Here is a 23,965-nt window from a genome sequence, read left to right on the forward strand (position 1 = left end):
AAATAACATAATTTTCGACACCAAAGTTCATGATGAGAATCATTATTTTAATATTGGCCATTTTTTATAGGTATAATGAAGAGAATTTAATAAGAACAAAAAATCCTGGTCACATCAGTCTGAGTTTCTGGGGAGCAATATCTGTGGCTGGACCAGGACCGCTAGTTAAAACCCCAGCCAGAATGAACGCCGAGGATTATGTCGAGATTTTAAGAACTTACTTATTGCCCTACATAGAAGAAGTCATTCCTGAGGATGAGGAGGTGGTTTTTGTGCAGGATAATTGTCCGATTCTTAAAGCTAATGTAACAAAGCATTTTTTTTTAAGAAAATCCACGCCTCTTTACCTTATGTTTTACCTTAGCCTTCTAACTCACCAGATCTTAACCCCATCGAAAAAGTCTGGGGAATAATTACGAAGGAATGGGATTACCACGGAGAGAAGAGCTCAGAGGCGTTAGAGGCCCATTTACAGGATACATGGAATTCTATAGGCAGACGTCCCAGATTATTAGAAAATATAATTGATTCCATGCAATCACGGATACGGATTGTAATTGAAAAAAATTGTGATATTACAAAATATTAAAGATGTCTCTTGAAGTATGCGCATTTCATTTCTAATATATCAACGCAAAACGAAATGTTTTGTTCATTCCTCACATCATGAAATCTTGATTCCTTTTCAGCAATTTTCGTGGCAAAATGAACGTGCGCTGAACATCGAAATATGTCATCATACGCCTAAAGGCGTTATTCCGTCTTAAGTTTCTGCTTTCACTGGTGAATTTTCATTTTCCTAAAAGCAGATTTAGCTAACAAATGAGATTTTTCTGACAGCCTTCATCAACATGACTATGATGCTTGTGATTCTACCAGAGGCGTTACATCTGGAAGAATTTAGATTAAAGTATATCATTCACTTTTACTTATCCTTAAGCTATTAGTAAAACCTCCTCTTGATCTCCTCTTAATATTTACTCGTAGAAATTTAGGATCGATATGGCAAAAAAATTTGCAGCCAGAAAAAAATCATTACATCATAAATAAATGAAGTGGCAATAGTAATGAATTCTAAATCTATTTTCCACAATCATGTAATTTTGAATACCAAGACTTGAGGACAAGAGGACATGTGTTATCCACTATTATTATTATTGTAGTAATCTGCCGATTGAGGTAGGTTTCCATGGAGTATTCAAGAAGTGATCTGAGAGCCTACCTTTCCTTCCAGCACTGCCTTCTTTAAGTTATCCACTATATTATTCAAATAATAACATAAAGCTAAGAAAAATTTGTGGAATATTTATATCCATGAAGAGAAAAAATGAAACATCACCATCATCACACATGATAATGGCGAAGTTTCACCACATCAAAGAGCGAGATATATTTTTTTACAGTGAAGTTCGATCTTTTGAATATAGAAAAATGTTTTCGTGCTACGAGTAATATAAAAATATTTTAAACCTCTCCGTACGGAGCTCTTTTTTGGGGGTGAGTTTCCTGGGTATTTTCGTCCCTCAGATTTGGGGCCCAGCTCAATGGGGCACCCGTCCCTTACCCCGAACACTGGACTTCACCCTCTAACCCTATCATAGCACAAATCCACGGTCAACTTATTGCGTTATCAGTGTTTTTTTCAACCAAACATTGTTGTTGATTTTAAATGATTTACTCTTCTAAAAGAATTACTAACGTTTTTTTAAGCGTTGTGGAATTTTAAACGGGTTTCTAGCGTTAATAACAACAAAGTTAGTAAATATTATAGGTAATAAGACTATAAGTCCGGAAATCCGTTATTTTTAACACTAAAATTACGTTTAAAAATTGCTTGGGCACAAATCAAAACGAAGAATTCATTTAAAAGTATAAAAACATAGCAGTATGCAATAAAACATATCTCTGAAAAAACTATTGAAAACGTAACTACTATGCAACGGTTTCCTGTGGTGAGGACGGTCATAACCCAAGTAACATTGACCGTTGGGCCTCTGTTGGGGAACCGTAGTCACGGTTGGCTCATTGTGGGTGGATATGCCAACCAAATTCCGCTGTTGGCCCAACGCAGATATTGTTCGTTGGCCCAACAAAACGGTTTATGCTGTTGGCCCAACGGAAATCCCCAACAATGGCCCTACGAAATGGATTATCGTTGGGCCACCGTTGGGACATCATACCATTTCCTCAATTTCCGCCATGAGCGCTGCAAACAAAATTCCGACAAGATCTTCAACGTATTTGACATAAATGGTTCCAAGAAGTGGAGGCTTCTTTAATGCAACTTGTTAGTATATATATCCCGGAGGACACATGAAAAAGTGTAGACTTATAAGATCTGTCTGTTTCGAGTCTAACTTAACCGATGGAAGTTCGATATGGGCCGAAAATAAGCACGATGTATACTACGATTGCATACGTTGCAGGATACGGTTCACATGGTTCCCTAGCAACCTAACAACCAAACAAGTTTTGGTTGTTAGGGATTGCTTTTATATGTTAATCATTCACTATGTCTTTGTGATAGCAGTTAAATAAAATAAGTCGAGTGCTTCTAACAAAAATAAGTCATTGACCTCATTTGGTAAGTCTTACAAAACTGGCATTCCTAAAATCATGTTACCTTAAACAGATAGTTTCGTGGAATTTTAAACTTTTCATCATTAATTTAGATAGATCGATATGTATATTTTTTTCAGATTGTGGCATATCTAGTATACGTGGAAGTTTTAATGAAAACAGTGTTTCAATGGACAAAGTGAGTGATTTAGTCCCCTTTGAAGAGAATGAGATTGAATTTGTATGAGTAAACCTAAATAACATCTGCACTACTATTATTTTATGGAAAATGCATCAACTATTATACTCAATCAGTGTTTCTGTGATTCCTATTAATATCCCTAAATCTCGCACTTATTAATCCAATTGAGTAAAATGGACTAAACTTAAAGATTTCGTTACCGAAGACCAGAGAATAGGAATAAATAACTCAGGGGTGTACATCTTGCAGTGTGACATGTTTGAAATTAAGGAGGATTTCTTTTATTTACCTCTTCGAAGTGGTACCATTGGTATATTTGTAGTGAAAAAATTAGTACCTGGATGCAAATTGCAGTCCACCCAGATTTTATCTAAGTGTGTTTTGTTGCCCTACAAAGAAGATGGACAGTTTTTGTGTGTGCCATATTGTAATATGGAAAGGTGCTGTTGAAATTTTCCTAATTTTGTCCTAATAAAAATTGTCCTAATTTGCGAAAATAAAAGTTGGGGACCTTCTGAACTGATAATGATTTTTTGTTTTCCACTTTTAACCACTGTAACCTTACTTTGTCCTATAGCATTGATTGTTAATGTATTTAATTTCATTTTGATTTATAGGGAGTTAAAGGTAAAGATTCTATCTACCGGTATTGTATCAAGTGAGAAGGTAAATTAATTTAACTCTCATTCTATAAAAATGAGAAATGCCAGTAAAATATAGCTTTTGTTGGGAAACGGATGGCAGAATTTAAAAGGGCCAACGGTTGGAGATTTGTTGGCCTTGGGTTGGGAATACGAAGGCCCGACTGTAATGCTCTGTTGGCCCATCGTTGGGGAATCGTTGGTTGGGATACGGTTGGCGAGGTGGCCAAATCATACCATGGGCCAACCGCTGTGTCCCACCATCTGCCAACAGAGGGCCAACCAAAAATGTTACTTGGGAAATGAGTGGGAGGGTCGGGCTTTATTGCCTGTGAGTGGCTCTAAGGACTCGCTAAGCTGGGTCTCAGGCCGGGCCTCAATCCATCGGACAATTGCTACCTCTGCGGTCACTTCCCTTCCCTCGCGTCGGCCAGAGCCGACGTCCGGTCGTCTGCGTTGAAAAATCCGCGACAGCTCTACCCGACGTCAGGTTATCTGCGTATGAAAATACCCGTCGGCTCCACCCGCCGTCCGGCGCGAAAGGGTTTAAGAGACCAAAATCTCCATAGTCTCGAGAATCACACTGACATGAGCACACAGATATGAATTGAGTGAGGGGATTAATGCTAATTTATATGGCGGACATCAATAGCACTTCATTCACCAGCTGGACCCTTTCACTGCCAGCCCATTATTTATATGGGTGCAAAGACTGCCAAGGCTATTATATCCTGACCTATCACGATTTCAGATTTTGAATTATCATAAGTACATAATTACATTGAACGCAGCTAGATTTTTCCCAACGCTAAAGATATATTCACAGCTTGGAACCATAAATGGGTTATGCGGGACGGTATTTATTAGACAGCCGGTGCCGCAATCAAGAAATAAAATTTAAGTAAAATCTTCAGCTTCTTTAGTTTGGTGGACGGCACAAAAAACTATGAGTACATCCAACTCTATGATCGGTACAACCTTGATATTTTGATGATCCTTGATAAATAATTGCACAGCTCGTGTTTCCCGGAATTCCTCCACTTATTGATTCATGGTCGATAATAGTTTCACAGATGTTTTTATAGTATGTACTATATTCACTAGTGAATCGAATTTATTCATTCCCGAAGATGCCACTGAAAACGCCTTGGTGGCATTATATAATCATGAATCGTTGTAGAGTACATCCCAAGACAAAAAAAATATTACAAATCACAGGTTGGACGAGCAAATGACCATCCCCCCCTCCGTTGGTTAACCCAGCCCATGACGCCATTGGAATGGAATACCCGTAATTAAATAAATAATACTTTTCGCACATGCATCGCATTACAAAGCCACTGCGTGATCACGTTTTTATTATGAAAAACCACTACCCTACTACTACGGTTCCTAGCGGGATAACAGCGGAATTATTGATGATTTATTTTAATTGCTTGTGACCCGAACGGACGTAACTTCCTTTAAGTCGAAAAATGGTAATTCGTATTCTCACGACAGACTTTCAGATAGGGCGATAGGGCATCAAGAATAATTTGAACTTGTACCTCATTGGTTGCTACATGGATTTCGCAAGATAATGAGCCAATTCATGAGTCGTTGATGCACGAAAAAAAAATTAAAAACTTACTTACTTTGCCATTTCCCACCCGTCACAAATTATCGCCCGAATCCATCTTAAATATATACCTTTGCACAAGGCCTTCCGATTTATTTTTATTAATTTTATCTTTCCGGGATAACCAGGTTATCGCGTTTTTCCGATCCCTTCAAGAAGGATGGATTGGGTTGGATCCCCTCGATCCCCGTAAAGCAAATTCCCGCAATCGCATATTCCGCATGACGACTATGTTTTGTTTTAACCCTAAGGTGTTGGTATCAATGAGGCGTGAAGCGGTGTCCAAATTTTGACAATATTGTGTTTTCTAATCCTGATTAATAACGTTGCCATTGGAATTGAGTTGTTCCTAAAATTTACTACAGAGTGAAGCCTATTTCATAATGTCTAGACTGAATCGTGGATTGACCAATTTCTCTCGTAAGTACTTGATAAATTATAGTGTTTGGTTTTTAGCTCTTTGTAATTTATTGTCGTAATTATCCTTAGTCGCGGAAAGTTATCATAGATACGAGATGTAATCGCTTAATTTTCGCTTTACCTGATTTGCAGTGGAGAGACTCTGTAGCTTCAAGGTTACCACACATACTGTCACAGCTTCGAGCCCCAGGTAAAGCTAATAATGTTTTTGTTTTAGCTGTGAAATATGCGGTTTTGTTGACGACACGTATTCCCGTTTCAGATATTCGTCGCAGTATTCATTGAAATTGTCGGATCCATCAAAATGTCAAGGGACCTGGGCTCCGAAACGGGATAGCCTTAAGAATATGCGGACGTACGCTACAGCTGTGGCCTCAAAAGGTTTGCAAGACCTCAATGAACGCTTAAAAAATGAACTTAATACTATAAAAGGTGCCGGACTCTTCAAAAAAGAAAGGATTATAACATCTCCACAGAGTGTTCACGTCCGCGTGGAAGGTTATGGCGCGGATATGTTAAACTTTTGTGCCAACAACTATCTTGGTCTATCTGTAAGTGAATAATGCTTAAATCTTTTGAACGCGGTTACTATTATTTGTCTGTGTTCGTTAGCCCTCTTATATTTCTAATTGTAAATTCTAATATATTCCCTTGTAATTATTGTTTAAATATTTATTCCTTGTAACCAGAATCATCCTGAGGTCGTTAAAGCTGGAAAGGCTGGTCTAGATCAGTTTGGTGCTGGACTTAGTTCTGTGCGCTTCATATGTGGCACCCAAAGTCTGCATAAGGTATTTATTTTTTGTACAGAACTGCTTTTGGCATGAAGTATAGGATACAGCTTGGTTATTGTGGGCCGCTCCATGGTCATTATTTTATCCCATCATGTGCTTTCTCTTAATTCCACTGTTATATTATAGCTCCCATTAATAGCATAATTTTATACAATGCACCTCAATGTTAGTGAAAGTTGTTATAGTCAAACTTCTGGCCAAATGTATATTTGCACATAGTTTCCATTTCTTGTTTAATATATTGGTACTTAAATATGAAGTGAAACAAAATTGCCATTGACCATTTAAAGCGGAATATTTTTAACATGAAATTCCCTTTACAAATATATTTCAGTTGCATATCTGTATCATTAATTTTTCTCTTTTATCAAAAACCGCTTTTTTTAAAGGACTTGGAGAAAAAACTTTCAGAATTCCATGGGCGAGAGGATACAATATTATATGCCAGCTGTTTTGATGCCAATGCTGGCCTGTTTGAAGTGTTATGTTCTTCACCAGATGATGCTATCATATCAGATGAACTCAATCATGCATCAATTATAGATGGCATTCGGCTTGCCAAAACCAAAAAATTCCGCTATGCTCATCGTGACATGAAAGGTATTGTTGTATTATCAGTTATGATATATGTTTTTCTGGATAGCTTTCAAATCTGTTGTTATAGAGTTGAATACTGAACTTGGGCATGATGTCATTTTTTTCAACCTATGAACTGGCCACAACTGAGTGTTCAACATTAGAAAGTGAATAAGGATGTTAACTGTCTGTTACTTCATATGTGAGAAAAATGGCTGAGATGGCATATTGTTGCAACTTTTTTCAATGAGAGCTTCTGGGTTCCTTGAGGATTTATTTCAATTGAGATTATTTTTTCCCGCTAATTAATGAGCTGTGGACAGATTTCCATGAAGAGGGGTTGTAAAACTTCATATGCCACTGTAATTAAGTCTTGAGTATGTAAAATAGCTGTGTTCATTGTAACTGGCTCGTTGAAAATCAAACTTGTAAGTCACTATGTATGGGCCATTGGAGGTTGAATAGCCCTTGTGAATTTGTTCTTGCATCACCAGAACAGCCATGAAATATTTATTCTGCGGCATGCAAACCTACAGACATTTCAAGATACTGTAAAACTACAGAGGATGTCTCCTTATGCATTTATTTATATATTTACTCAAGTATTTTCAAATATTGATATTATTGATTCCTGCTTGATTTGTAAATCAAGATACATTAGAAATGCGCGCATAGCTTTAATTATGCAGGTTTGAGGATAGTTAAAATCCTTATGGTCAAAAATTTTACATGTTTTCTTGTATTAACGATGATATGCACGAGTAAGTATGTTCTAATGCTGTTTCTTTTTGTGTAAAGATTTGGAAGAAAAATTGAAAGAAGCGGAAAATGCAAGAACAAAAATTATTGTTACTGATGGTGTTTTCTCAATGGATGGGAATGTGGCCCCACTGCCAGAAATAATTGAGCTTGCTAGGAAATATGGAGCTCTTACGTTTATAGATGAATGCCATGCAACAGGTTTCTTTGGTAAAACTGGCAGGTAAGATCACTGCTCAGCAAATCTATTTTGGTGCTAGAGTCACCCTGAGATAGTGCGACTACACTTTTTGGCATAAGTTTATAGTTATTTGAGGATATTTCCCCAAGAAAATAAGTACATACATAAACATGCCATTCTCTTTGACAGTGTGGAAATTTCCCCGACTAAAGCTCACTACTCAACCAATCTTTGTTGTAAGTGACCTTCCACGTGTATATTTTTGGAACTTGAATTTTCAGGTACATAAAAATTTGCTGGCTCTAAAAATTTATGTTTTTTTTAAACGAAATGGATACCCTTTAGATAGAAAAATAAAGACACTTCTTTAAAGGTTATTTTAAAAGAAAAGTGATAATATGTGTGTGAGATAAGGCAGGGACGGATTAAAGTTGGTTGCTCCTTTGCTTTCTCTATAATCTGCCTTGTGAATCCTGATAAAATAAATGTAAGAAAATTAACATACAATGTTGTAATTTTTAAAAGAAATTCAGAACATGAAAAATAGTGCCATAGCCTAAATAGCTGAAAATGTTATCTTAAAGATAAATTAATGAATAGTCAGCTTATGTATCAAAATTACATTCTGACATTTATTATGTCATCAATAGAATCAGTATTTTTTTAAAGTATAATGAAGATAAATTTGGAATAAATACAATGATCATTTTGTATTAATTTGTGCCAGGAAAACCTCATCGTCATATCTATTCCTTTCTTTACAACATTTGAAATGTATGCATAATTTAAGGGTCTTTCAAGTCTCAATATTGCATTGATAAAGAGGCTTAATAATCATCACTATTATTATTGATTTTTTTTTACTTTCTTTTCTTTTGTGCTGTGAAAACCCTCTATTGTCTCATTACTTTATAATGTAAACATTTCCCTACGTAATTCAATTAGAGCACATTTCAGTTTTCTGAGGAGTCACAGAGCTAAACAGGAAGGATGTGTGAAACTCAGTTTCGCCAGTTCTTCACTATTCACATTAAAAAAAAGCTGAGAATACTTTCTGTCCCCAGCCAGCACGAGGGATATGGGATTTTGAGTACTGTGAGGGTCTACGAGGGAAAGGATCATGGAGTATCTGGGTTTACTTTTCATGCAAGAAAAACCATTTTAAATTTTGTTCATATCCTTCATCATGGCAGATACGTGTTTACCTTTTCACTTTTGTACCCCATGCATTTACTCGGGTGTTATACTACAAATAATATACAACATAAGTGCGTAGAAGTCTATATCATTAGATATTTTTTTTTTTAAAGGGTCGGATCAATCCACAAAAAAGTTTAAACATCATTGGCCATGATGGAAAATGAGACCTTAATTTAATTTGTTGATCTTGCACATAAAATAATCCTAGATCATTAATCAGACATTTTCACAAGCAAGAACAGCAAAAACACTTTTAAAAAGCAAATTATGATTTTTGAGCGCAACGTAGATATTATGAATATCCTTTCCTATCCTTAGAAGATCCACACAGTAATCAAAATTCTATTTGCCTTGTGCTGGCTTTTTTACATTTGCTGATCAAAATAGTCTTTTTATGCAATTTTAAACTAATAACTTTCAATATCTAATCTACAGGGGAACAGAAGAATATTTTGATTTGCCTCTTGGATCAATAGACATTCTGAATTCTACTCTTGGAAAGGCTTTGGGAGGAGCTTCTGGAGGGTACACAACTGCTAGCAAAGAGATTTGTGAAATGCTCAGGCAGCGATCACGCCCTTATCTTTTTTCAAATGCTCTCCCACCTCCCGTTGTTTCATGTGCTATTAAGGTTAGTTCATTTTCAATTAATGAAACCAAAATTGTCTTTTTAAGATATTTTTACCCCTCTTTACCTTAAGTTAATCCAATTTGTTTTATGGCGTTAAATGTTTTGCATATACCATATGAATTAATTATATTTGTGATTATCTAGTATTTGCTGTTCCAGTTTGTAATTGTAATATTCATAATAATATTTCATTTAAGGTTGTAGACATGCTAATGGAGAGTTCTGACTTGGTAAAAAAAGTGCAAAGTGGCACTACCCAATTCCGTAATGGTTTGAAGAAGATGGGCTTTGATGTAATTGGCGATCCATCCCATCCTATTTGCCCTGTAATGCTTAAAGATGCAAAGTTGACCTCCAAATTTGCAGAGAAAATGCAAGGTGTGTTTTATAGTATCTGAGCTTGCTGCTTGTGTCATCATGTAGAGCAATATGTATGACTTATTTATCTTTCATTTTGCATTTTAGAAAGAGGGATTTATGTGGTGGGATTCAGCTATCCTGTCGTACCCAAAGAAAAAGCCAGAATCCGGGTGCAGATATCTGCCGCACATACGAAGGATGACATAACTCGAGCATTGAGTGCATTTGAATCCATAGGAAAAGAATTGAATGTTATATAAATTTCTGGAATTTTCCATTTCAAAGCAAGAGAAGTGGGATAATTCAAAACAGATTGCATATGTGGAAGTAAAGGCATTAAAAGCAGCCACTTCTCAGGATGTCTGGAAAACACTTCATCATATGCAATCTGATTGGGGGTTGCTAAGTTGTTTAATGTGAATAATTCATATGATTAGTAATGGTGAAACAGTGTGGGTTTTCCTATTTTATCTCTTGTTTCTTAAAGATCTGATAATTTGAAATTAAATTTTGATTTCCGCACATTAGGTAAACCTTGCGGTATTTATGATTGTAAAGCTCTCTAACTATTTTGAGCAATTGTTAAAGTGTAAAATTGTGATAGTTCCTGCATCATTTGATGCTGAACCTTATTTTCCCAAGTTATGCTATTGTTGTGAAATATTATACATTGTTAAAGACTTGAGTTATGTTGAACTACTTAATTTATTAATACCATGCATGCATAATTTTTATTTTCAATTGTAAAAATTTAACCACCAAACTTGACAGGATTAGATCTTAAATTAAAAATATCAGTTCAAGCTTATTTAAAAATAGTGCTGGTTTCCTTGAGGTTGGTCGAAGACTTGATTATTCATATTTTTGTAATTATGCTACCAATTCAAAAATATACATGATGCTAAGTGTGTGAATTACATTCACTCTGCACCTCAGCAGCATTTATAAAATTTTGAAAGATCAAACATATTTTTAATACATTTTCAGATATTGATAAATTTGCACATGACCATAGGTAAATGCTAATTTCTTTTCTGGGCAGTAAAACTTTAATGTATACTTTTATTGTGAAATTACAATTTTTTAATTCAACCAGTGAATTTTTCATTTTATTTTAATTAGAATTCACCAAGTGATTATCTCATATCCATCTAACTCTTGATCCATCCTTAATCCAAAATCAATGGCATCTCAGTGGAATCCAGGTTTTTAATTAAATAGTCATTGAAACTCTCAACTATATCAACTCCGACCTCCAATAACCAGGGCTCAGGATAATACCAGCCGATGCGAGATAATACTCGCCATGTATATTGAATTACACTGTGTTCAATGGTCTTCTGTTTTGGGGGCATGCAAAAATAATTGAAAAACCTATTTTCATGAGCAAGTCTCTCAGTAAATGTGGTCATGAAAGTGGCTTTTAATTTTCTTTGTGACACAATAGGGCGCACCCAAAACCTCCAATGATGGACATTTTTCTTCCGTTTTTCTAACCTGGTACACAGCAATTGCTTGGATTGCACTTGGCAGTATGATGTTCTTCCACCCAGGCAATCTGCACACAACGGACATGTGCAGATGCGGACGGTGTTCGTCCATGCCTGCATGAATAACAGCAACCACTCTCCGCAAAGATAGCACTCATTTGCATTTTTTCAAAAGAGAACCATCGATTTTTTTTTCGATTTATCGATCTTTTGGTTCATTTTTCGATTTCTGTTGAAAAATCCAGCTTCTCATTTCGATTAAAGATCAATAGCTCGAAAAATTGAATTTTACCAACATTTTTCCCATCACTACTTTTGGGCATATTTTAAGATTCTAAATACAGCAGTTGAGGTAAAAGTGGAAGGAGAAAAGAGAAGATGAAGGCTAATGATGTCATGCAGTGAGGTTAAAAAGAAAGCTGTAAGGAAACCAAACAAGAGGCCTTGAACAGGAGGAGGAAGAGACAACTTTGGTGTTAGGGACCTGCCAGTGAAGGGCAGAGAACCAGTTGATGAATTCTCATCCTTGTTTTGCATATCTCTGTGCCACAAAACACCCACTATTAATGATGTGGCAAAGGATAAACATTTATGTTAGCAATAAACAGGCACGCAGCCAAGGGCGAGTCTTTGAGGGCTTCACCCCCAAAGAAATTATTTCCGATGCTGCAACTGCCGGTAGTGAATTCCATTAAGAGACTAAAACTAGCCAAGGGGCAATTATAATTTGACTTTCTCTCTACTTTTGTGATTTAAAGATTGACATAAGGGTCTTGGATTCGAAATTTTCTTGAAACTAGATTACATTAACTTCTACTGCCAGTGCTTTAAGGTGAAAACTTTTTTTTTAATCAGGTGGATTTCAGAAGCTAGAGCCTAAAGAGACCTAGGCATGATTGGCCAATGAGGTAGAAATCAATAATGGCAATAAATGAAGGCTGCGTTTTTTGGGTTTCACCACGTTGTCATTGTGATGGAGACAACAGTTTCTCCTGCATTCCAGCAGACATCTTCAGGTCGAAGTTGGACTTGACAAGACGGCTGGAATGCAGGAGATAATGAAAAAGATGGACTTCGACCTGAAGATGCCAGATGAGAATGCAGGAGAAACTGTTGTCTCCATCACAACGAAGACAAGATGAACCCCTAAATATGCAGCCCTCATTACCATCATACCCCAGAAGGCCTCGCACTAATGGCTATAAATTTCAGCATAATGCAAATGAAATTATAGCTTAAGCGCGAATCACATGATCACTTTACCCTTCTGCAGAGTGATAGATCCAGTGATAACTTTTAATAGACCAAATAATAGATTGCTTGAACCATAATTTTCTGAAATACTGCCATACTTTCCTCCCTTTTTCAATTGTTTCTTCCTTTGTTTCCTGTATTTACTACTTCATTCAGTCATTCCATTAAAAGCAAAATGTGTCGTTGCTGATGCAGAGAGTGGCTCTGCATTCTGATTGGCTGAAAGACAGTGCCAAGAATGGTTTCATTGATAGAGGGTCATGCTAAATGATGGACAAAGGTATGGGATTCCAATTCCTGGAGTCATTGCAGAAATGATGGTGTAAAACGGTCACTTTACCGCCATCATTGAAGCTATCAATGCGTGAAAATAAAAATAATAATTATGTACCAGTGTAGGAAACCTGCATACCACTCAAGCTCACCCTGGAACAAATTTCTGGCTACAAGCCGACCTGAAACCAAGGGGTTCATAGCACGATTCGATTGTTATGCATGATGTTGTGACGAGCTCTGCTGCAGTTGATGTTTGCTTTGTAAGAAACAAACAAACAGAGATCTGTTAAAGCGCTGTATGAAACAAGTGACTTTATATGCAGTCACATGCATGGAAGCAAAGTTATATACGATGGTTGTACCAAAAGTAAGGTTCCCATATTTTTTACAAATACAAAACTTTGTTTATTTATATTAATTTTCACATCGTTGAAAAGCTTACAATTTTGATTATTTTTCAACGTAGTCTCAATTTTTTTCGACACACTTTTAAAGACAGTGGTCCAGCTTTTTTATCCCTAAGTTGAAGAAGTCTCCCGCCAATCCGTTGAGGAAGTGTGCGACCTCTACTCGGACTTCATCGTCGCTCTTGAAGCATTTGCCACCTAAGAGTTTTGTTTCGGGGACATAATGAAATACCCACGCTTCATCTCCGGTGAAGATAGAGACCAACAACTCCTCCCCCCCCCCCCCCTAAAATTGTTGAAGAAATTTGCGAGCACAGTCAAGGCGTTGCGGCATGTATCCGTCAGTCAGCAACGGGGGACCCAGCAAGCACACATCTTGCAATAACCCAACGTTTCTGTTAAAATTCTTTCAATTGTGCCATGGGAAGCTTCAGGAATGTGTTCAACAAGTTCACGAACAGTGACCCTCCGATCTTTGAGCAGCTCACTGTTGATCTTCAGGACAATCAAAAACTGGCGGTCTACCACTCCGTTCCTTCCTCATGAACTTCCGTGCGGCCCTCGGCAAAAGCCCTGCAACATTTGCGGACGTGCTGAATGGACATGCACTCTTAACCATAAAGTTCAGTCAGTTGCTGATGAATCTCCAATGGCGGTAACTTCCTTGCAAGGAAAAATCGGATTACTGCTCGATCCTCACACTTGGCGGGAACGGGATCATCACTTTCATTGGTGACAGTTGCTAAGCCAATAATGAGTGACACAGTGAATCGCGGACTGGCGGACTCGAGAATAGGGGAACCACTGTGCACGGCAATGTTGTGGGATTTAGCCTGTCACCTTCGCTCAACATTGTAGCTCATTGGGAACCTTACTTTTGGTACAACCCTCGTATGTACACCAAGGATGACATTTGCCATGAAAAAATATTTAGCTGGGATTCGAACATGGATATTTCAATTGCCGCTCAGGTGAGCTAGCCCATTACACCACCAAGCCATCAACTCAAAGCGAACTTCAGGATACGTTTTACCGAACAAGGTGTTGACTTATTTCATGCAGTGCTTTGAAATTTGTCCTCGCCCAATATTGACTAAGTAGGCTTTATTTCTCCGACAGTGGCTTATTAAGCTCAACCTTAGCCCCAACCACCGCAGTATGGACCTGTGACATCAACACCTTGTTTGGTGGTGTCAAAATCAGGGTGCCAGTCATGCACGAGGATGCACAGGTCATCCAAGAATTATGCCTCACTTCAGAATAACATATAGTAAGGCATTGTGTCCAGTCTTCCTATGACATGTAGATATGTATCTATGAATAAAATTATTCCTTTGTCAGGTTTTTACGACAACTTTCCTTACCAGAAATTCATGCTTCATTGTAATGTTTCAATAAAACTCCAATCAAACGAAAAAAAAGTTTTGTTGCATTTCATCATTGACCTCATTCATTTGAAAATCAGGCCAAACTATAAATTCTGAGCACTTTCCGATTTTCAGTCCTAACTTAGGAATATGAGTTCATGTATTGGATTATATAAATTCAGTGATCCAGAACTAGCCCTAAAACCTAAAGCTGCAGAGTCATTAAAAATGCTGTGGTCTGAGTTTAAATTAAGAATTCAATCAACTTGAAATAAACCTTCAAAGTTTCTCCTAACTTAAGAGCACCTAATGAAAAAATTGCTTTTAAAAATCATTTAACATGATGGGGATTCTAGACCCCAATTGTATCTAAAGATACTAATCATACCAAGTCAGCTGTTCGAGTTCATATCTTTGCACCAGATTTATTGACTATGTCACTTCATTATGCTGTTCTTACCCATAATTGTATACCAATGGTTTCCTTATTGAGTTTACAATCAGCAAGGTTCTTTCATAAATCTAAAAATTGAGAACACCACAAAAATAGAACATATCTTTGGGTATGAAGGAAGGAGGCAACTAAAATGAATTTTTCCTGACCTCAAGCAAAGAAGACAATGTTATGCAAGAAAATTGTTTGTTGAAAAGAAGGTATGAATGGTTATGCAAACTACATACAATAATTCAGTCCCTACAGACGAATTTCATTATTCAGAAAAAAAGGAATTTAAAATATAGCTAATCCATACTGGTGGAAGAACAAAACTTATTTGGTTTGATAAAATCTGTAAATAATGAGAACTAAAATTCAATTTATTCAACAAAGAAAGTATAGGTACTAATAACACAGAAAACAACATCCAATTTTCATGTAAAAATGCTGGGAAAATCATTGACAGTTAAGCCTTGATTCAAAAAGAAGATATAATAGTTCAAAGAATACAGAACCTTAAATAAAATATGCTTAAAATGAAATTAAAACACACGTGGAGAAAAATGCCATTTTCATGATCTGTCTACAAAGACTCCCCAATAATAAATAGCATTTAAAACATGTTTTTTTAATCACCAGAGCATCAGTACAATGGTAGGTAATCCACAATAATTTAATGCTCCAAAATAGAAAATTTATAGGAAGACAGCAGTTAACGGTTGTAAAAGAAATGTCATTTTCTTTTCTGCCTCTGTGATTAATGTAAAATGTACAACTTTGTGAACACTTTTGACCTTTTAAGGAAGATTGCTAATTAAGTCAAATCTGACATAGAAAGAAAAACATGTTATAATAAACTTACCACAAAAAACACTTTTTTTAAGTTATAACACATGTATCAATTGAATTCCATTACTCACATTAAATATTTATAAATGGTATGGAATGAAGGTGTAAAGAGGTAAAAAAATTGATTAATCTCCATAAGGTTTGATAAGATGTTCTGAAAACTTCTTCACTTGCTCAACACCTCTCACTTCTTGTTCCAATAAAGGCAACTTTGTTATGTGAAAGTCTTCGTACAGATCTGTAATCTAAAATTATAAATTTAATTAATATTTTTACTAAAATATAACAACAGATTACAGTCTACATAACAATCCCTAATATGATTTACAGGCTCTAGTATACAGGCGTGCAGCTACGTGTTAAGGGTAGGGGGGTTTTAGGCGCAACTGATACTGGAGGTATGGAATACAGGAGATGCAGGTGCCTTCCCCCGGAAATTTTTTAACATAAATGGTTCAAAATGGTGAGTTTTACGGCTTCCCGAGGGATACTTTAATAATTCTTACACTCATCTATTGGTAATATTTCTCCAATTAAGTAAAATATATTAAATTTTAAAATTTTTATGAGTTTTGGGTTAATTTCTGAACCCCCCCCCCCCACTCGCTGCACCACTGCCAGGAAAATCCTAACTTTAAAATTTTCAGAAAAAAAAACTTTTCCACAAGCTATGCTATAAAAGCGAGAACAGAATTATTTTAACAAAGACCCAAAGCCAACGCTTCCAAAAATAGAAGTAATACAGAGGTGTTTACAAAAAATCTTATATTAATAGGAACATATTAGACATATGATGAGAATTGTAAATGAAGAAGTAAGCACATATCTATAAAATAGAGAAAAATACATGATCACATTGTGAATGAGAAATTAACTAACCTGATCTAAGTATTTCTCCTGAGTCCTATATCGAGCAGCGCACATCCGACAAGGACCTTGATCTCCAGAAGACTTTAAATATAATAATAACTGGTTAACAACAATATTACAGGTGTCAATGCCATTCCGAGAAAGCTCTTGCACCAATCTTTCAGTTTCATACAAGGACAGGAATTCTGCAATGCACACACACACAAAGGTAGTCTGTTCCTGTTATTTCAGAGAGAAAAAATATATTAAATAACATAAAAAATAGAAAATTTTGAAGTATAAAAGGATTATTTATGTATTAGGTGATATAAAGCATTTTTTATGCAATTGAATCTTAAGAAAAACGTAGTCAAGAAGAAAGTAAAGATGGCTTAAGTGCAAAATTTACATGCAAAAGATAAGATAGCTAATGAATAAAAACAGTATAATTTTCAATTCACTTTTTCCTTATTATTATATAACATTATAGGCACCTCAAATCAATTATTAACATCCATCAAACAATCATATCTTTAAGAATTACACTGATCCAGAAATGAGAGCACAGTAGCAGAATAAATCAGCATTAATAAAGGGGAAGATCACAGGGGATACGGAAATAAATTGTACGTACAGCATCATGGAACTGTTCATTGACTTGACGTATCACCGCTAATAAATCCTCCATTTTTGAAGCAAATGTCTCAGGATTGAAATCATCAAGGGACAGCAAAGAGCTTATCTGAAAAGTACATGAATTAAAAAAGATATGTTACACCAAAATATGACCTTCCAACTCATCGATTCCGTAAAATAGCAGCAAATTCCAAGGTATTAAGAAAAATTATCAGGAAACTGTTACAGACCTAACTAGATTTAAATACATAAAGTATCCACCAAGTTGGTTATTCCTCAACTTGTAGAGCCCCTATATAATGTATGTATGTACAGTGAAACCTGCCGGCGGTCACACTAGGGTTTTACGTGCATTGGTGCCCTCTGTTAAACGGAAACTCTCAAACGCGGAAATGGAATCGATTCCCGGGCATGTGTTTCTTGGTTAAGCGGAATTGCAAAAAACTTCCACGGTCAATTTTTACCGTAAGGGAATAAAATCCTAAAATGTTTTGTAAAGCCCTCTCGATAGAAAATAATCCAAGGGAACCAGTTAAATGTGTCGTACGTTCACTAAGGTCTACGTCATTATTGACTGACATCACGTCGCAGGAGGGACTCCGGACAATATGGCATCAACCTTGACCAAAACACTTCCATGTCTCCCTAAACCTAGTGTTAATCCTCGTCCAGTGCCTTATGTCCCTCGTCCTTAATGTAAAGTGCAGTGAGTTTCGTTTCACGTACATTGTATCAAATGCTCCACAATATTCCACCCCTCTTCCCTCCCGCCACCTCCTTTCTTAACCATTCCGCCAACCCATGCTTGCACATTTACCTCCCATCCAACTCGTAGAACCATCTCTCTACATACACGAGCATTTTGTGCATCCTTGCTCGCAACCAAATAAGATGAAATCATTATCCTAAGTGCTGCCGACAGGGTAAGAATACAACGCAGAACGCTAAGAATAAAGGGAACTGCTGACTGATTTCCGCCATGCCACGAAACGTATTAACGCTGAAATATAAACTTGACTTGATCGAGTGCTTTGAACGAGAAAAGCTCTCCATGAAGCAGATACAAGAGAAGTTTAAGTGTGGAAAGACTCAAGTTTACGAAGCAATTAAGAAGAAGGACGAAATTAAAAAAGACTTTGAAAGAGGTAGGTTCTAAGAAACATATTTCTTCTTTTCCCATGCCACAATAGTTTGCAAAACGACACACCATAGAATAATTGTTGTTTCCGTCGATTATTTTAGGCCTTAGTTTACATTCAAAGAGGAAAACACCTCTCTACGAATATGAAGAAATAAACGAATTAGTTTGGGAATGGTTAGTGCAAGCAAGATCGAGGAATATTCCATTGACAGGTCCAATAGCCCAAGAAAAAGCCAAGGAATTTGCAGTTTCTTTAGGAAAATTGGATTTTAAGGCCTCCAATGGATGGCTAGAGAGCTTCAGAGCAAGATGCAATGTTGTTTGGAGCAGTGTTGTTGGCGAGTCAAATGACATTGACATGGAAACCGTAGAGGGGTGGAAATGTATGGTTCAAGTAAAAATTAAAGACTATCAACCATATCTACAACAAGGTTGAAACCGGAATGTATTTTAGGGCTCTGCCGTCTAAAACATTGTGCATAAAAGGAGAAAACTGCAAGGGGTTTGCATGCATTTCCGAGTTCTATTTCTAGAAATTAGGGTAAAAATTCAAACAATGATGTTACATTTACACTTATTCTTTATTCTGTAGGAGGGAAGCACTCAAAGGAGTGTTTGACCATTTTCATTTGTGGGTATATGGCAGGGGAGCTCCTAGAGCCTCTTGTCATCGGGAAATCAGCTCGACCACGATGCTTCATAAACGTTGAAATTGAGAAGCTACCGGTCAAATGGAGACATAATAAAAAAGCATGGAACACAGCTTCAAACATGGAAGAGTGGCTTAAAAATTTCAATGCCGAAATGAAGACGAAAAATAGGAAAGTCATACTTTTCCTTGACAATGCAACCTGTCACCCTAAAATTCACCTTGCGAATGTGGAGCTAGCCTGGTTTCTGGCAAACACAACAAGAATCACTCATCGAATGGATCAGGGAGTAATTAGATTGCTGAAGGCACAATATAGGAAGTACATGATGCGATCATTATTAGCTGCTGCAGATACTGCGAATTGAGTATCGGAGGAGATAAAAAATATCAGAGCTGGATGCCATTAATTGGATTAATTTGGCAGTGAAAGATATTAAAACATCAACTGTTAAACAATGTTTCGCCAAAGCTGGAATTCCGCCAGAACTGATCCCCGAGGAAGGTAAGGAAAATAATTTACATCCTAATATATCACCAATGTAAATGTATATTTACGCATTTACAGGATTATATATATGACCTTTGCTATTTTAGAGCCAATGGTGGATCTATGCGAATTGCAGCAAGTAATAGGCATTCACATGAATGCTGAGAGATTTGTGGATTTTGACAACGATCTTCTCACGAGCGATGAAGATGGTTCCTCAAAAGCCAATAATAAAGAAGACGAAAGCTGTGACACCGACGAAGAGGTGACCTCAATATGTGAAGAAAATAAAAAATTGTATAGAGAAATGTTGGTCTCATTAAAAGAATTAGAAGAATGCAGTCTCACCAAGGTAACACTGATTTGTATAACATCTTACATGGGGCTATTGGCAACGTAGAAAATTGTATTTTACAGGAAAAAAAAAGACAGACAAAAATGACTGATTACTTCAAATAAACAATTTAAAAATAATGCGTTGCTGTTCTTTTTATATTTCATTATAATTTCGTCTACGTGTAGAATTTGAGTCAAACTAACCTTTTAGGCAACGCATGCAATAGACGTGATATGAATTTCGCGGTATTTTCGAATAGTCAGACCCTGAGTTAAGCTGACTACTGTCTTATCCGGAAAAAAGTGAAGGGCCCGAGAGATTCCGCTTAAAACAGGTTTCACTGTACTACTTTCCAAAATTAATTTGTCATATGGTCCTGATTAAGAAAATTTTGAAGAAATATTTATGTTATAATTGTTAACTGGGCCTGATTATTTTGCATCATTGCAAAACTGAAAAAATAACTTCAGCACGATGCATTGATTATAGTAATTCCATTTATAATATTTTAAATGAATAAAAACTCAACTTACAATACATGCTGCTTTAAATACCGGCTTTCAGAGAGAAAAATACTATTTATTTTCATCCATACAGTAAAATATCCTATTCCCATTAACCCTTCCACTGCCTAGCGGCAAATTACAGCAACAAATAGAGTGAGTTTCATAAGCCATTGAGATTCAAATTACTGCAACTATGACAACTTTCAGAAATTTCAGTTGCCTCAGTGTTCAAAGGTGCACCAGGGCCATTGCTCACATGAAGAAAATACAACTATATTTCACACTACGTAAATCTATTATCAAACTTTGCACAGTTAATCAATCATTAAAATGTTACCCAAGTAGGACAAGTTCCTCATGCCTCGGATTCCATTCAAATAGTCTAGAAAACTTTTTCACACTCAGTTTGGATGGTGCAAGGAGTGTGCCAGTGTGACAGATCATGGCAGCCTTTTCTGACATTTCTATTCTTCCTATGACATAAAACTTATAACCGGTGAGATTTTTAAAGTAGCTAAATTTGCAACCAAACATTCCTTGTTCTCAAATTCAGCAAGAGCCGTGTTATTGTCTTTCGAGCAATTTATTATAATGACAATAAATTCAACTTTTCACTTTACTCTAAGTACAATACAAGCTGTATATATATCTTTTTGTAATTGTTAGACACTTCCTCAAGCCAACTTCCACACATCCAAATTGTTAGCAAGATAATACGATAGTTGACATTCTACCAAGGAGTAACAGTAAAATCATGCCAACCTCAACAAAAACTCAATCATGACTGGTGACTCAGTACTTTTCTTTAGTTACTTGCTATCTCCATTTGTTTAATCATGCAGAAAAACCAAACACTTCACCAAAAACCATGCTGATTTGGTGAGTGAAGCACAATTGAGTTATTTATTCAGAGCCTTTCTCACCAATGCAAAACTACAACGAAATTCAGAGGAAAAACAATGATGACGTCATAACATGAATGCCTTGTATGATGTTAGTCATGATGCGGTGGAAGTTCATAATATTATTAAAATGAGACATTGCAATATTTCCACTCATAGTTTTAATCTTACACAATGCGTTTCGTCGTTACAAACGACATTATCAAGTCTCTTGATTATGTCGTTTGTAACGATGTCATTTGTAACGTTTGTAACTTTAAGTGGAAATATTGCAATGTCACATTTTAATAATAATAACATGAATGCACCAAGTACCCAAGTTCGAGGGAGGAAGATAAAATCAAGACCGAGACGTCACACAATGTTGACAAAAAATTAGGAACCTGGCCAGGTTTGTCGGCCAGGCCGGCTTTGCCGGCTTTGTTGGCCAAGATACAACTTTCACTAATGATTCATGGACATCTCAAACATTTGTCTCGAACTCTGAGAGCCAATCTATTCTCTGGCAAGGGAGCACAAAAATTAGGAAATTAACAAACAATTCATGTACCTCATACATCAATATCAATCATTGAAAAGTCAAAGAAAAATTACTAATACCTCTTGCCTATGCTCAATTACATTTGAAAAACAAAAGTGAAGCAATATCTTAAGCAGATAGCAACACATCAGAGACCAAAATGCAGCTGTTTGAGTGTATTTCTGGGCTGAAATAAACTCAACATTTTCCTTTTAGCACATACCGGAATATTCTCGGAAATCGATATATTGTACAAAAATAACGTGATATACCTGACGAACAAAAGGGTTGATTTTCATTTTCAGCTGGAGTAAGTTGCCCAGACCCTTTTCCACCACTTGAGGGAATGTCAAGAGGCGAAGGGTGTGCCCCGTTGGTGCTGTGTCAAAAACCACCACTGAAAAGTTCATTCCTTTCACCAACCTGATAAATAAGAACAGTAATTACTTCAACTGGCACAATTTACAATCACATAAGAATAGTACAACAATAAGTTTCTTGCTGGGAAAGGTTTCACTGAAGGTCACATTAAATACAAAATATATCTAGAAAATATATTTCACAAGAACTCACTTCATAACTTCTGCATAGCTCATTGCTTCGTCAATCCCAGGAAATGCTCCAATAATTTCTTGCAACACACTTTTGCTTAATTTCATAGCTTCATTTTCACTCTCAAAATATTCTTCCGGGAGTTCGTTGAATCCAGCATTTGGATCAATTTCCTGGAAAAGACATTTTAATAGAACACTATTCTTAACAATTAACTCATCCTAATTTTTAAAAAAAGGTTACTCACCATAGCAAATAAATTATCAAAACCTTTGACTTTCGTGGGAACTTTGGAGAACTTTTGATCGAATGCATCAGAAATATTGTGAGCAGGATCAGTTGAAATAATGAGAACACTTTTTCTCACTTTCGCCAGCTGGATAGCAAGACTGCAGCTACAGTAAAATCAGAAGGGTGGATGAGATAACTTTGCCTTGTTTGTTTACGATGACACAAGAATAAGGAACTCATCTAACCTGCACGTCGTTTTCCCAACTCCACCTTTTCCTCCAACAAAAATCCATCTTAATGTTTTTTTGTCGATCACATTTTTCAACGTAGGCTCAAGCTCCCCACCAGTATCCATCATTTGCGTCGAAGATGTACTCGCCATTCTTGCAACGTTTGAGTCAAATTTCAGGAAGCAGTTCCAAAAATAATTTGTGACACGAAAAACTCATACGTGGGGATGATCACATTTGCCAATTTTGGTATGCAATCTCGCAGTACAATATGTATAGATTATACTTTCTGCAGAACCTGAAAATGAGTGTGTCCCTTTACTGTATTTGCCTACACAATGTATACCTAGTCTCTAATAATTTTTTTCCGGCACGAGAGCAAATAGAGCTTAAGACACGTGGATTGATTTTGCTATTCAAAAATGAATTTAATAAAACTAATCAAATCTGAAAGAATTTTTCAATTAGTGACAATACCATACCACGGCAACTGAAATTCCTCTTCCTGCCAAAATGTTCACGCGAGAACATTTCGTATGTGATTTGTCATTTTCCCCGCAGAGTTCCAGAGGGAAATTCAAATCCGAATTCTAAACGAAATTTTCATAAGTATATAAAAAAGCTACATTTTTCTTCAATTATGAAGACATGGTGACAGAATTTAAAAAATAGTGCCAATAAACAAATAAGACTGTTTCCTAACTATTTTTTTGCCAAAACAATGCTGATGAATGCTGGCAATGGGGGAGGAGAGCAGGGATAAAGGGGTCAAACCCATTCTCCCGAAATAGGAAGATACAGTATAAAATGTATCCCATTAAATGCACCAACACTCCATAATACACAAAGTAAAAATATATCTTACAATCATTGGCGGATACAGAAAAAAGTCACGGAGGGCG

The 23,965-nt window shown here is 36.4% G+C and overlaps 2 protein-coding genes across 3 annotated transcripts; one reads left to right on the forward strand and one right to left on the reverse strand.

Annotated features, from left to right (window-relative positions):
• Window positions 1-5,131: 5,131 nt before the first annotated feature.
• On the forward strand, window positions 5,132-11,041 carry LOC124157233 (2-amino-3-ketobutyrate coenzyme A ligase, mitochondrial). Its single transcript, XM_046531795.1, has 9 exons — window positions 5,132-5,440; window positions 5,573-5,630; window positions 5,703-5,991; window positions 6,130-6,231; window positions 6,624-6,834; window positions 7,609-7,792; window positions 9,386-9,581; window positions 9,779-9,959; window positions 10,047-11,041. Exons 1-9 carry the CDS (start codon window positions 5,404-5,406, stop codon window positions 10,199-10,201), a joined length of 1,413 nt encoding a protein of 470 aa, XP_046387751.1. The 5' UTR covers window positions 5,132-5,403; the 3' UTR covers window positions 10,202-11,041.
• A 4,466-nt stretch (window positions 11,042-15,507) lies between these two features.
• LOC124157234 (ATPase ASNA1 homolog) lies at window positions 15,508-23,648 on the reverse strand. 2 transcript variants are annotated; one of them, XM_046531797.1, is made up of 8 exons: window positions 23,546-23,648; window positions 23,079-23,361; window positions 22,850-22,997; window positions 22,624-22,775; window positions 22,323-22,473; window positions 17,504-17,611; window positions 16,900-17,109; window positions 15,508-16,265 (listed from the first exon to the last, which is right to left on the reverse strand). In XM_046531797.1, the coding sequence occupies exons 2-8, from the start codon at window positions 23,213-23,215 to the stop codon at window positions 16,146-16,148; spliced, it is 1,026 nt and encodes a 341-aa protein (XP_046387753.1). In that variant the 5' UTR covers window positions 23,216-23,361; window positions 23,546-23,648; the 3' UTR covers window positions 15,508-16,145. The 2 variants fall into 2 exon arrangements, with proteins under 2 accessions (XP_046387753.1, XP_046387754.1); XM_046531798.1 differs by having other exon boundaries at window positions 23,541-23,567.
• Between the last annotated feature and the right edge of the window lie 317 nt (window positions 23,649-23,965).

Source organism: Ischnura elegans, chromosome 4 (assembly GCF_921293095.1).
Source record: "Ischnura elegans chromosome 4, ioIscEleg1.1, whole genome shotgun sequence".
Lineage (NCBI taxonomy): Eukaryota > Metazoa > Arthropoda > Insecta > Odonata > Coenagrionidae > Ischnura > Ischnura elegans.

Bases quoted from the DNA above. Each gene is read 5' to 3' on its own strand.
- LOC124157233 (XM_046531795.1), top strand. From the start codon at position 5,404: ATGTCTAGACTGAATCGTGGATTGACCAATTTCTCTC. The intron at 5,992-6,129 runs GTAAGTGAATAA...CCTTGTAACCAG, and splicing joins ACAACTATCTTGGTCTATCT to AATCATCCTGAGGTCGTTAA. The intron at 9,960-10,046 runs GTGTGTTTTATA...TTTGCATTTTAG, and splicing joins ATTTGCAGAGAAAATGCAAG to AAAGAGGGATTTATGTGGTG.
- LOC124157234 (XM_046531797.1), bottom strand. From the start codon at position 23,215: ATGGCGAGTACATCTTCGACGCAAATGATGGATACTGGTGGGGAGCTT. The intron at 22,474-22,623 runs GTGAGTTCTTGT...CTTATTTATCAG, and splicing joins AGCTATGCAGAAGTTATGAA to GTTGGTGAAAGGAATGAACT. The intron at 17,612-22,322 runs GTATATCACGTT...TGTACTTTTCAG, and splicing joins TCAACCCTTTTGTTCGTCAG to ATAAGCTCTTTGCTGTCCCT.